Genomic DNA, 13,908 nt, shown 5'->3' with positions numbered 1-13,908 from the left:
CAAACAGATCAATGTATAGCCTACATTTTTCGTTACACACGTTTGAATCTTAAATGCAATCAAACTTCCAAATGGTTAAATCAGGGGAAACTACAATAGACTTTTTATCAAATACAAATTACTTTCAAATGTTGAAATGGAAACTAAATTAGGTTAAAAGACAGAAACGACGGTGAATTTTGAAACTTTATGTATAATCTTGTATCTATTTGCTGATGAATGTGTATGTAGAGATGAAAGGAAAAACCAACTATTACTTCATTATACAGACATAGCAAAATTCATTAAGCCATGGGCCAAAAACACGAGTCTTTTTAGCTTCGTTAAACTGAACGACCATCCTTCACTTCGATTTATTTTTTGTTTCGATTTTATTCACTTTTTTTTTATCCGTTCAGCTCGCAAAAGGCCTTTCGAACCGAGTAACGTAATTGCCGAAGATAATTGACCATTAACGACCACTTATTGTCTTGACGAGTGGAGCTAATGACGTAAGAATAAAAAGGGGGCCCCCTCTCACCTAATTCGATCACTTCCCATCGAATGAAACGGGACCATTACGAAGCCAAAATTCTCGGTATTTCGAAAGATATATTGAACTGTCAGCTGATCGAGCAAGAGGAGAAAGTAATGAGATTTGTCGAGCTGTCAGCTGATCGAACAGGAGGAGAAAATAATGAGATTTATTTAGCTCTCAGCTGATCGAGCAGGAGGAGAAAAGAATGAGGTTTACTGAACTGTCAGCTGATCGAGCAAGAGAAAAGAAAGAGTTATTGAACTATCAGCTGGTCGAACAGGAGGAGAAAAGAATGAAATTTATTGAACTGTCAGATGATCGAGCAGAAGAAAATAATGACATTTATTAAGCTGTCAGATGATCGAGCAGGAGGAGAAAATAATGACATTTATTGAGCTGTCAGCTGATCGAGCAGGAGGAGAAAATAATGACATTTATTGAGCTGTCAGCTGATCGAGCAGGAGGAGAAAATAATGAGATTTACTGAACTGTCAGCTGATCGAGCACGAGAAAATAATGAGATTTATTGAACTGTCAGATGATCGAGCAGGAGGAGAAAATAATGAGGTTCATTGAACTGCTAGCTGATCGAGCAGGAGGAGCAAATATTGGATTTATCAGTGGGAGTGACACAAGTGTTGTCCTATCAAACTACAGCTCTTCTGGCGAAATAAAATTCGTTCATCAGATATTTACAAGTTTTTAACAAGTTTTCTTTTATCTATAACCGTGACTTTTACCAGGGTTAAAGGTTAAGGTGACGGGTGGGAGGGATTTGATCTGACTGTATTCCTGTGAGGTGGCGTTTATTAAATTTAGTCTCGAAAAATCATAATCCACTCTGAAGATTAATAAAACAGTGACCCGGGAATGTATTCAGATTGAGCAGAAACTGATAGGGGAAAATAATAAAATAATAAGGTGATGTGTTTTGAATTTCATCAAATGAATTTTGTATCTAGTTCACTTAGTCAACACCTCACATTTGCAATCAAAACAGCAAGATTTTTCTGTCTAAGTCGTTTGTTGCAATGTATCTGCAGTCCGTTACATTCGATTCCACATCTCCCACGTGTCGCTGTGGTTTGATTCCACTGGTTTTCTGCCAGCACGGGCTCTTGCTCTTAAGAGCAGCCCGTAAAAGCACCACCACCACGTCAATGCTCTCTTCATGATCTGTGACGACAAAGAGTTTTATCTCACAGAGGTAGAGGAAAGGGGACAAATAAGAAAAGTGTAATTAAAAACTTGTTTCCTTCGAATTCATGTACAATTCTCAGTATTCTACATGGAATGGAATGGAATGGAAAGAGAAACCCACAAGATTCCTGTGTATAACTTGTTTACTTGTAAATATTTACATATTAAAGGAATATGTAAATATTTACAAGTAAACAAGTTATACACAGGAATCTTGTGGGTTTCTCTTTCCATCTTCAGAAGAAAACTGAAAGAAGTTTTTGTATGGAATGGAACATCAAATTTAGGCCAAATGCCCAGCTCTGGGACCTATGAGGCCATTCAACACAGAAAAGGAAAATGAGAGCAAAAGGGTCTTAAAGGTGTAACATGAGGAAAACCTCGCAGTTGCACTATGAAACCATTGTTAGGAAAGGAAGATGGAAGAGAGAGAATATGAACGGAGGCACAGCAAAAGCAATGAAAGGGGTTGCAGCTAGGGGCCGAAGGGACGCTCAAAGAGCCCTAAGTCATGCCTACAGTGTACCGCGTGAGGTCCACTGTCGGCACTAACCCCGCCACCAGCCCCCCCACAACCCCTCCCGCATTGGTGTTCTTTATAACAAGGGTAAACATCGGGCAACGCCTGTCAACTTGAGCATCACTCTGAGAGACAACGAGGTCGAGAAGTTTCTTCCGCATCTTCTTCCCGAAACCGACAACTGGGTCACCCGAGACCTAATCGAATAATGTTCGAAAAAAAAGAGAGAAAGGCGAGACATCAAAGAATTACGGTAGTTTTGATTCATTCTCCTCAAAAGGAGGAGGAACGCTCGGGGTTCCGGAGCCTGTGGAAATGGATAGATAGGTCTTGAGGTTTCGGGCAATTATTCAAAGTGACCTGGATGGAATAGTCAAATGGACACCATGTGCTTTGGAAGCTTGGATTTCAAGTCAATGGCCCCTGTGGACCTGCTTCATATGAAGTGGGTCATTTGAATAATAACAATAATAATAACAACAACAAAAAATACAACAACAACAACAACAATAATAATAATAATAATAATAATTCAGGTTCCCCAATTAGGCCGAGTCAGATATTCATTTGTACGTCACATATGCTCTCTCTCTCTCTCTCTCTCTCTCTCTCTCTCTCTCTCTCTCCACACACACACACAGACACACACATTGTATAATGTGTATTCACAAATATTAGGCTACAAATATCAATTAATATCAAATCTATTATACCTTCGGATATAACTTACACCAAAGGGGAACTATGATTATTAAGCGCATGTGCCCCGGCAGGACTCGAAACTGGGCCTGTGGTTTAGCTACACTGGTGGACAGTCGACTCAATCATTCAGCTACCAGATGAGACTAAGTTGATATGCATATGCACGCGTGACTTCTGAACACTCACAAATATCAGACAACTAATATCACTTAACATGGAATTTACTATACCTTGGGAATAACTAACTTATACTCAGAGGGAATATATACTTGATTATTAGTGGATCTACTCCAGCCTGGATTCGAACCAGGTTATTCCCAAAGTATAATGAATTCCATGTTAAGTTATATTTACAATTAATGTCTGAGGGTAGAAAAGCCGTATGTATATACATATATATATATTTATATGTATATGTGTGTATATATATAATATATATATGTATATGTATATATACAGTATATATATATATTTATATGTATATGTGTGTGTATATATATAATATATATATGTATATGTATATATACAGTATATATATATATATATATATATATATATATATATATATATATATATATATATATATATATATATATATATATATATATATATATATATATATATATATATATATATATATTGTTACCCATAACATTGACATAAACATTAAATACACGGCAATAATTATCACAAGAGGCATTGTCAATACTATGGTTGATAACAGAAAGAAAGATGTACAGAATCACAGAGTAGGAGAGTCACATTAGGCAGCTGATCCTGCAAAAAACACATTGTTGGGAAGTGTCCATGACAGACATCAAGTTATAAACATCAAATTATAATCAGGGAAACTTTCGTTGCATTTCTCGACTACCTGATGAGGGATACAAGAAAGAGTAAATTTATCCAGATGAATGTCTGCACACCATTTGGTAGCAGTGTGATTAATTGACTGACCAGGGTTTGTAAGGTATGCCTGGACGAGGGAAACGTTCCCGAGGCATGGCTGAAAAAGATGTTCCACTGGATGGTTGCATGTTACGCCATTTCATTTATGATCGCATTTTATGTGGGAGATCGACGTACTGCTCATCGGCGTTATGTTAATGTGATGGAATGATTTCTTATTTTTCACAAGGAGAGGTAACGTAATCCTGTTCAGTCACCTTTATTTTGAAGAACACTTTTATGGTGATGAAGCACAAATATCTATCGTGTTTTTAGCTTTCAGTAAAAGAGAACTATTGTGCTGGCTTTGTCTGCCCGTCCGAACTTTTTCTGTCCGCCCTCAGATCTTAAAAACTACTGAGGCTAGAGGGCTGCAAATTGGTATGTTGATCATCCACCCTCCAAGCATCAAACATACCAAATTGCAGCCCTCAAGCCTCAGTAGTTTTTATTTTATTTAAGGTTAAAGTTAGCCATAACCGTGCACCTGGCAACGATAAAGGACAGGCCACCAACAGGCCGTGGTTAAAATTTCATGGGCCGCGGTTCATTCAGCATTATACCGAGACCACCGAAAGATAGATTTATTTTCGGTGGCCTTGATTATACGCTGTTAGCGGCTGTACAGAAAACTCGATTGCGCTGAAGAAACTTAGGCGCATTTTTTACTTTATTTGTTATGAAATTCTTGGGTGACAGTTTTGGTGAAAACAGGATATAATATCAGAGTGAGATGTTGTTGTCAAGGATTTCAGTCATAACAGACCAATCAGGATATCGTCATCTGCCACTTCGTATCCTTCCTCAATTTCCTCCTTTCCAGCTCCTCCTTTTCGACAGAGGAGTGAACTATGACTGTCTTTCTTCTTCCGTCTCGGTTCGAGTTCCTGTTATTTTCTGGTTCTGATGATCACCAAGAGGACTCAGAATTATTTTCGCATTTCCTTCAGTGGTCTGGTAAAGGATTATTTGTGGATCTGGAAATAATATGGGAAAGACAGCTGCTTACCATTTAGTTCTAATCCCCTCTCTCTCTCTCTCTCTCTTGGTGCGGATTTAACAGGTGAAATTACTTGGCCGAGCGGTCTCAGTGTTTTCAACTACAGTACCCGTTTTATCTTTTTTTTTTTTTTTTTTAATGTCTTCTTACTTCTACATTTCTCATCCTCTCAGCATTTCTTACTCACCAGCCACAGTCTTATTCTTGGACTCGCATTCATTTCACACTTCGGTTCCATAAAGGAGAACTGGCTCAACAGTTCCATCATGCATTCTAAATTTGGTTTCCACAGACATTTCCCTACTCGCCCTCAAATTGCGCACAGGTCCAGTTACCTTCCTTACATGACCCATTCCGCGACTCACCTTTAAAATAAAATGACCACATTCCTAGTATGAGAAGCGAAGTTTTCACACCTTATCAGGCTAAACTGTGATTCATATTTTTGTAACTTGCCTTGTAAGCTCGAAAGTAATTAACTCTTTCCAAGAGTTAATGAATGCTGAAACCTTGACGACGTTTGTAAACAGACTGTAAAAAGGCAAAACGTTTTGCCTTGCACGTTCATACAAAAGCAGACGATACCGTTTTAAACGTTTATCATCCTATCAGTATGAGCAAATACATACTGTGAGATTTTCGTCCATCTTCAGCCTACGTATCCATCCAAAGTGACATTTGACAAGAATACTAATCTGTATGATTGTATGTATGTATATATATTTTACGTCTAAAACCATAGTTGACAAGAATACCAATCTGTATGTAATCCGAACCACATTATGTATGTATGTATGTATGTATGTAATGTATGTATGTATTATTGGCCATCCAAAGTGACATTTGACAAAAATACCAATCTGTATGTAATGTATGTATGTATGTATGTATGTATGATGTATGTATGTATGTACCAATCTGTATATATGTATGTGTATATATATATATATATATATATATATATATATATATATATATATATATATATATATATATATATATATATCAAAGTGACATTTGACAAGAACACCAATCTGTATGTATGTACAGTATATATGCATAAACACCCAAAGTGACATTTGACAAGAATACAAATTTGTATGTGTATGTATGCATAGATGGATAGATAAATAGACGATTTATCCTCATGTTTTGTAAATGTGCTTCGGTACATCAGCTTCTGCCATTAGAAATAAAACTTGCAATACACACAAAAAAAAAAAAATAACCAGACGGACAGTTTTAAACTTTTACGCAGCTCAGAGGAAGGATTACGACGCAAAGGCCTCCCGAGCAATATCTTGAAAGCCTCTCCTCCTCCAGATTTACAAAGCCGTGCCTCGCATCTCGCAAAAGTGGGAAGAAGAAGAAGAAGAAGAAGAAGAAGAAGAAGAAGAAGAAGAAGAAGAAGAAGAAGTGCCTCGCATCTCGCAAAAGTGAGAAGAAGAAGAATCAGAGGGAGAAGAAGAAGAATAAGAAGGAATACGAAAAAGGTGTTGGACATAAAACGCCCGTGCCTCGCATCTCGCAAAAGCGGGAAGAAGAAGAAGAAGAAGAAGAAGAAGAAGAAGAAGAAGAAGAAGAAGAAGAAGAAGAACTACAAAAAGGGAGCTGGACATAAAACACGAACTGAAAAAGCTACTGTGAGCCAACGAAGCAAGACTTAAAGTGAAAGTTTTCGGTGATGAGACTGAGATACGAGAGTCGGAGGAGAGGAAATAACAACAGAGCAAATATCGAAATACCTATCCTCAATATTTTTAAAGTCATTCGTCTCCTCTTACGTTGAATAACTCCAGGATGAATGAATCATTTTTTACGCTATGTGCCTACGCGAGTGACAATGGAACCGAGAAATTTCTTCTTTTGCTGTGGATTCTTTTGAAAGCCATTTTACCCGCAGAGATAACAAAAGATCTGTATTATTATTATTATTATTATGGAACAAGCCCACTAAAGGGCCATTGATTTGAAATTCAAGCTTGCAAAGAATATTAAGATGTTCATTAGGAAGAATTAAGAGGAAGTAAAGGGAAATACAGAAAGAAGAGATCCCATTTATCAAAAAAGAAAATAATAATAATAATAAATAGATAAAAATGTAGTAAAATGCAAGAAGAATAGTATTATGGTTATCGTAGGGAATAACTAAGTTTATGAGCAAGCGCGCAGTCCATAGTTAAAGATGATGTAATATAACCTATCACCTTAATAATAATAATAATAATAATAATAATAATAATAATAATAATAATAATAATAATAATAATAATAATAATAATAATAATAATAATAATAACCGGTGTCTCTTCTTCCAATTTCCTTGGCTATGCTTTTCTCACAAAAGTATAATAATAATAATAATAATAATAATAATAATAATAAATAATAATAATAATAATAATAATAACTGGTGTCTCTTTTTCCAATTTCCTTGATTATGAGTTCCTCACAAAAGTAGTAGTAGTAATAATAATAATAATAATAATAATAATAATAATAATAATAATAATAATAATAACTGGTGCCTATTCTTCCAATTTCCTTGATTATTCTTTCCTCACAAAAGTACTACTACTACTACTACTACTACTACTACTACTACTACTAATAATAATAATAATAATAATAATAATAACTGGGTCTCTTCTTCCAATTTCCTTGATTATTCTTTCCTCACAAAAGAAATATTCCAAGATTACGTTACACCTCCCTAATCAGAGTACAGTAACCCTAAAATGTAACTTATGACAGCGTCCAGCTAACGAATTACCCTCGGCTGTCGAAACCCGTTTTCACGCAGAGATGGAACGAGAACTAAGACACCAGAATGAGGGTCCTTATAGGATATGAAATACGACATTAGAAGGACGGAAGTCGAGAGGACAATGTGTGCATTACAGACCAACGGATGGGTTTTAATAGCTTACGTAATTTTATAAACAATGAACTTACTTTTGATTAGCAACACGCAAAATGTGTAATTTTGTAAATAATGAAATCACCTTTGATCAGCAAGACGTAAAATATGTAATTTCATAAATAATGAAATTACCTTTCATTAGCAAGACGTAAAATATGCAATTTTATAAATAATGAAACTGCCTTTGATTAGTAAGACGCAAAATGTGTTATTTTATAATTAATGAAATTACCTTTGATTAACATGACGTAAATATGCAATATTATAAATAATGAAAATACCTTTGATTAGCAAGACGTCAATATGTAATCTTATAATTAATGAAATTACCTTTGATTAGCAAGACGTAAATATGTAATGTTTTAATTAATGAAATTACCTTTGATTAGCAAGACGTAAATTTTTAATTTTATAAATAATGAAATTTCCTTTGATTAGCAAGACGTAAATTGTAATTTTATAAATAATGAAATTTCCTTTGATTAGCAAGACGTAAAATATGTAATTGTATAAATAATGAAACTACCTTTGATTAGCAAGGCGTAAAATATGTTATTATATAAATAATGAAATTATCTGTCATTAGCAAGACGTAAAATATGTAATTTCACAAATAATGAAATTACCTTTGATTTGCAAGACGTAAAACAAGTAATTCTATAAATGAAATTACCTTTGATTAGCAAGACGTAAAATACATTATTTTATATATAATGAAATTACCTTTCATTAGCAAGTCGTAAAATAAGTAATCTTTTTAATGAAATTACCTTTGATTAGCAAGACGTTAAATATGTTATTTTATAATTAATGAAATCACCTTTGATTAGCAAGACACGAAACTAAGTATATGTCGATATAAATGCAAAAATGACATCAATATAAGGGAGAAGGCCATGGTAGAGAGGCTGCGGCACAGATTAAGGTTAGGGAAAATTTGCTGTAGGGCCACTTGAGAGTAGCCAGCAGTCACAAATAGCAACGCAGACGATACTTTACGTCTTGCTAACCAAAGTTAATTTTATTATTTATAAAATTACACATTTTACGTGTTGCTAATAAACAAAATTTAATTATTTATAAAATTACGAAAGAGTTTGATGCTATTTTCTTTTTGAATATTGTTACGATAACAGAATGAAGAAGAGTTTAAAATATTTTTACTATAATATCTTTACGATAATAGAATGAAGAAGAGTTTAGTCCGATTTTTATTATAATATTTTTACGATAATAGAATGAAGAAGAGTTTAATACTTTTTTTATTATATTGTTACGATAATGGAATGAAGGGGCTAATAATTTTTTTTATTATAATATTGTTACGATAACAGAATGAAGAGTTTAATCGTATTTTCTTTATTATGATATTGTTAGGATAAAGCTTGAAACGAATAGAACATACAAAGATGATCTCAAATCATATTTCCCTGAGGAATAGGAATATATAGAGTTTAGGCCAAAGACCTAGCACTGGGACCTATGAGGTCATTCAGCGCCTAAGGCTGAAGATGAAAGTACTGAATCTCTCTTTCGTAATAAGATCAAATTAAAGAGTGAAATGAAAAGACCACTGTGCAAAGATGACATAAAATAACAATTTCCACAATCAAGACAAGGTTCGAATCCCACCTCATGCCTCCAATAAAATGATGGAATGAATCCACTCCACCTACCATTAGCCTCCCTTGAGTAAAAAAAAAAAAAAAAAAAAACAATCGAACTGAAAACGTAATTCAGGTGGAAGCAAAAATGAAATCGAGAGAAAGTGAACACTTCTACTTTCCCTAAGAAATACGTTAAATGAAACTGGAGTCCCGGAGCAGATGGATATTCCATTTCTCTTCTCAGCATATGGAGAGTCACTGAGAATGAACGAGGTACCCCAGCAATGACTGTTATTGCTACGGTAGAGAGAGTCGAGTTGAAATTCCAGGTCATGTAGTTAACTGCTGTGTCTAGTTGGTGAAAGGAGGCAGCTTAGTAATTCATTAACAAGGGCTTAATTAACAAATTAACACTGCCACTTTCACGAGAGGCACTGGGAGGAAGGCACAGTGAATCTAAATGAATGGGTTAGTGTTGTTCAGTCCTGCTCTGGGCCAGGGAATGTGGACAAAATGGTCATTAATCATTTCTATTCATTTTCAGTGGGGAAGAAGGAAAACAGAGTTCCCGTCCCAAGGGCAGCTGTTGACATTTATCCCCCCTTCTCCCCCCCGGCCACCCTGGGGATATAAAGTAACAGACGAGAGTTTCATTTTAGGGCAGAAAGTAACTACCATTAATCTTCCAAAGTAGAGTAGGTGAGACTGAGTTTGGGAAGTCAGGAAGACATTAAGGCTACAGATGGTGAATTCCATAGGTGGCAAAAGGGTCAGGAATGGTGAATTCCAGAGGACGACAACAGGAATGATAAACTTCCAATAGTGAATTCCAGACATATGATCAATTAGGAAAAGACAGTCACACTGAATGATAACATGGGAATTTCGGTCTTAGAAAGAATAAAGGAAGAAAAAATGACGAAGCAATGAAATCAATATAAAGTCGATAATGATACGCAGGATATAGATCAAGAATTCCCAGTGCCTGTCGTCACTCGTCTGAAGGTTAGCGGTTCAGTTTGAAAGTGCATAACCCAGATCTTTTACTATTTTGTCAAACGTGAAAGATCACTTTGAGAAAGGGAGTAGCTGTTGACTGATACAAAAGGGTAATTTTCTAACAGAGTCTGAACATTTCCTGCGATTAAAGGACGGCCCAGAGAGACCCAACAACCCCACTTTCATAAAAACTGAAAGTCAAGAATTATGGGAAATGTACGACGGGAAGCGAACAAAAGAATAAAGCAAAATATATATATATATATATATATATATATATATATATATATATATATATATATATATATATATATATATATATATATATATATATATATATATATACAGGATATCACGTGACATTTTATATACAAACATTGAACTACAAATGTGGTTTAATATCCAATACGCGCTACTCCGGGAATATCACCGAAGGGGAACTATAAGTGATAAATGGTCTGGTACTGTACCTAAGGAACTCGAGCACTCGACAGTACGAACCAACGACTTCCAGCCGACGTTCAAAACCATTGGGCTTTCAATAGTCTTGAGCCACGACTGGAAATTAAAGCTGGCACGTGCATTTTTCTCCAATTTATCATCTGAATTTGATATTCCTGGAAGTCCTGCGTTCTATAGAACCCTGAATTCTGGTCTGAATTTTGTATGGCCAATTTCATCTCGTAAGGATAAAGGCTTTATTAAGGTCGAGTTGGCGGGGGAGGTGGGGGTGGGAAAGCATTCATCACAAGCCAAGCAAAGCGAATTCTATTCAGCGACTGCTACCACTGGTATTGAAATCAGCTAAACGACTTCCATTCACCCATGCAATGCGATTCTGAAGTAAGAGATATAAAAGAAACGCCTGCTTGAAGTTACGATATTATAAACACTGAAGTTTTAATTTCTTAATGGGAGATTATTTGGATTTAAACAACCTCGACGTGGACAGTTTTTTTTTTTTTTTGAGATTTCAAGCCAAATTTTGCACAGAACACACAATATAATAAGAACGTGAAATGTGAAAGTTACGTATGGGCATCAGAAGCATTTCACACGCTCTTTGTTTAAAGCCTCGCTAGCTAAACTTTATGATGAGCGTGACGACATAAACATAATGAAGCTGTTCTACTTTGTAAACTCAAAAGGGGATTAATCAGTAGTTTCTAAATGTACTTGCAGGAAGACCTGAGTTTTCTCATAGCCTTGGTTGTCATTAATGGCCTTGAATAGCGAAAGTAAGTCTGACGATTGTTTATATCATTAAGACTTAACTGAAAATTTGTGTCGAGATTTAAAAATTTGTTTCAGTATCATACTATTGGGTTCATTAGTTGAGTTCAAGTACCATGATTTAGATCACAGTCAATAGTGTATCTGGAAACCAAAATACGTTAAATGATTTACACCGTTTAAAATAAACGTGTCCCCTGAGTGGAATAATATTATATATATATATATATATATATATATATATATATATATATATATATATATATATATATATATATATATATATATATTATTATACACATATATATATACTGTATATATACATATATATATATATATATATATATATATATATATATATATATATACTGTATATATAATCTGGAACCCCATATAAATACTGTATATATAATCTGGAACCCCAAATAAATTCTACATAAAGTGATGTATTTTCGGAATAACGATTAAACTCAATTACTCCAGGTACTCAGTGATAAATATAATACAAGGAAAAACTATAAACTTTGCGTTTGTCATTATCATTATTATTAATATTATTATTATTAATATTATTATTATTATTATTATTATTATTATTATTATTATTAGCAAAGCAGAGGCGTTTATATGGGACTGACTGAGAACTTCAGTAGCTTTTCTGAAATAAACACGTACAGAATAGAGTATCTTTCTTTTGAATAAGATATCCTTACTACAAACACCACCCCCTCCTTTCCCCACCATCCCCACCCAAAGAAGAAACTATAATAATGCAGACAGTTTAGGAAAAGAGAAGGGGTAGTTGGAGTCGCTAGCAAAACGCGGTTTATTGAAATTGCCTTACAAAAATGGTTGTGTAAACACGAAAAGTTTCCAAATTCCGACAAATAATACAACTGGCTGACTTCAGGACCATCAAGGTATTATGGTATGCTGTGCTAGATGCTGAAAAATATACTATTACTACTACTACTACTGTTATTATTACTGATACTAATAATAATGATTATATTGTCATTACTATCATTACCGTGACCGTGAAGATAACGTCATGATGCCAAACCGTCCATAACAGGAGACAAAGCTGTAAAAAAAAAACAATAAGTAGTAATAAGTAATAAATTTTCAATACATATTGCAATTTTCTATTCCTCTTCAGCATAAATGCCCGTTTTCCTATATTCCAATAAAAGTAAAATAAATAAAACACTTTGTTCATACAGAAATGAGCTGCCAAATGGTAATTAAAGCATTAACTCCAAATTTTATTAAAACATAACCTAATCACATTGTATACATTAACAACACGTTGTGGATTAATGGAAGTTTGTTAGCCTGATTTAAAAATAATCTGATATATCATTTTTAATAAGATATTTAATTAAATAAATTTTGTTATTTAATATAACTGACGGGGTAACAAATTAAGACTCGTTTCAAACGCATCATCGGAAGGATAAAAAACGTTTTTCGTGCAATTACCTAGCACATGAAATTAAGATCCTTAAGTGACCTTTTTAAAGTAAACAATATATATATTTATGTCTGTAATCTGTCAGATATAACCACAGTGTTGCACTCAGACGAAGATCAAATTCAGCTCTACCCGAAACATTTCATAATTTTCCAAGTAATTCTCTTTTAATTTAAGTGATAACATTTTTCTCTCGTTAGCTAAATCATTACGAAGGGAAAAAGAATGTTTGAAACATTAAAAGCACTTTCATACTCATCAAAACTGTTCATGTTTTTCGAAACAGAACTGAAGCTTTTGGGGTGAAGACCGTAATTATACAGCAATTTATTGAGAAGGCTTTTTAATAGCAGCTATCATTTGCTGCCTTGTGTAACGCACATAATCTACGGGTAATAAACTCCACATTTCACTATCACGGAAATCCTCGGAACTGGAATTGGAATATATGATTTAGGCCAAAGGCCAAGAGCTGCGACCTATGAGGTCATTCAGCGGTGAAAAGCAAACTGGGAGTAAAGGAGGTTTTAAAGGTGTAACAGGATGAAAACTTAACAGTTGTACCATGAAATAATTTTTAGAAGGTGGAAAACAAAATGGAAAAAGAGACTATGAACGGAGGAACAGCAAAAGGAATGAAAGAGGTTGCAGCTAGGGGTCTAAGGAAGGGGAGCTGCAAAGAACTTTAAGTAATGCCTACAGTGCACCGCGAGAAGTGTGCACTGACGGAACTAACACCCCTCTAAGGGGCTTACCTAATGAACTCAATAGTATGATATTGAAAC

General features: G+C 34.5%; 2 protein-coding genes across 2 annotated transcripts in view; one reads left to right on the top strand and one right to left on the bottom strand.

Moving 5' to 3' along the window:
- LOC136836704 (bridging integrator 3-like) overlaps positions 1–12,733 on the bottom strand; it is a 34,116-nt gene extending 21,383 nt beyond the window's left edge. Inside the window, exon 1 of the mRNA XM_067101209.1 lies at positions 12,680–12,733. The gene's annotated coding sequence lies outside the window, so the exon portion shown is untranslated. The remainder of the gene's footprint in view (positions 1–12,679) is intronic.
- Positions 2,624–6,508, top strand: LOC136836638 (nucleolar protein 58-like). Its single transcript, XM_067101106.1, has 2 exons — positions 2,624–2,682; positions 6,211–6,508. Exons 1-2 carry the CDS (start codon positions 2,624–2,626, stop codon positions 6,506–6,508), a joined length of 357 nt encoding a protein of 118 aa, XP_066957207.1.
- Positions 12,734–13,908: the final 1,175 nt, after the last annotated feature.

The sequence above is a fragment of the Macrobrachium rosenbergii genome, chromosome 56, assembly GCF_040412425.1.
Source record: "Macrobrachium rosenbergii isolate ZJJX-2024 chromosome 56, ASM4041242v1, whole genome shotgun sequence".
Classification (NCBI taxonomy): Eukaryota; Metazoa; Arthropoda; class Malacostraca; order Decapoda; family Palaemonidae; genus Macrobrachium; species Macrobrachium rosenbergii.
This window is presented reverse-complemented; position numbering and strand designations above follow the sequence as displayed.

Excerpts from the sequence above, each read along its gene's own strand:
- LOC136836638 (XM_067101106.1), top strand. The coding sequence starts at position 2,624 with ATGTGCTTTGGAAGCTTGGATTTCAAGTCAATGGCCCCTGTGGACCTG. Across the intron at positions 2,683-6,210 it reads GTGGACCTGCTTCATATGAA|ATTTACAAAGCCGTGCCTCG; the intron begins GTGGGTCATTTG and ends CTCCTCCTCCAG.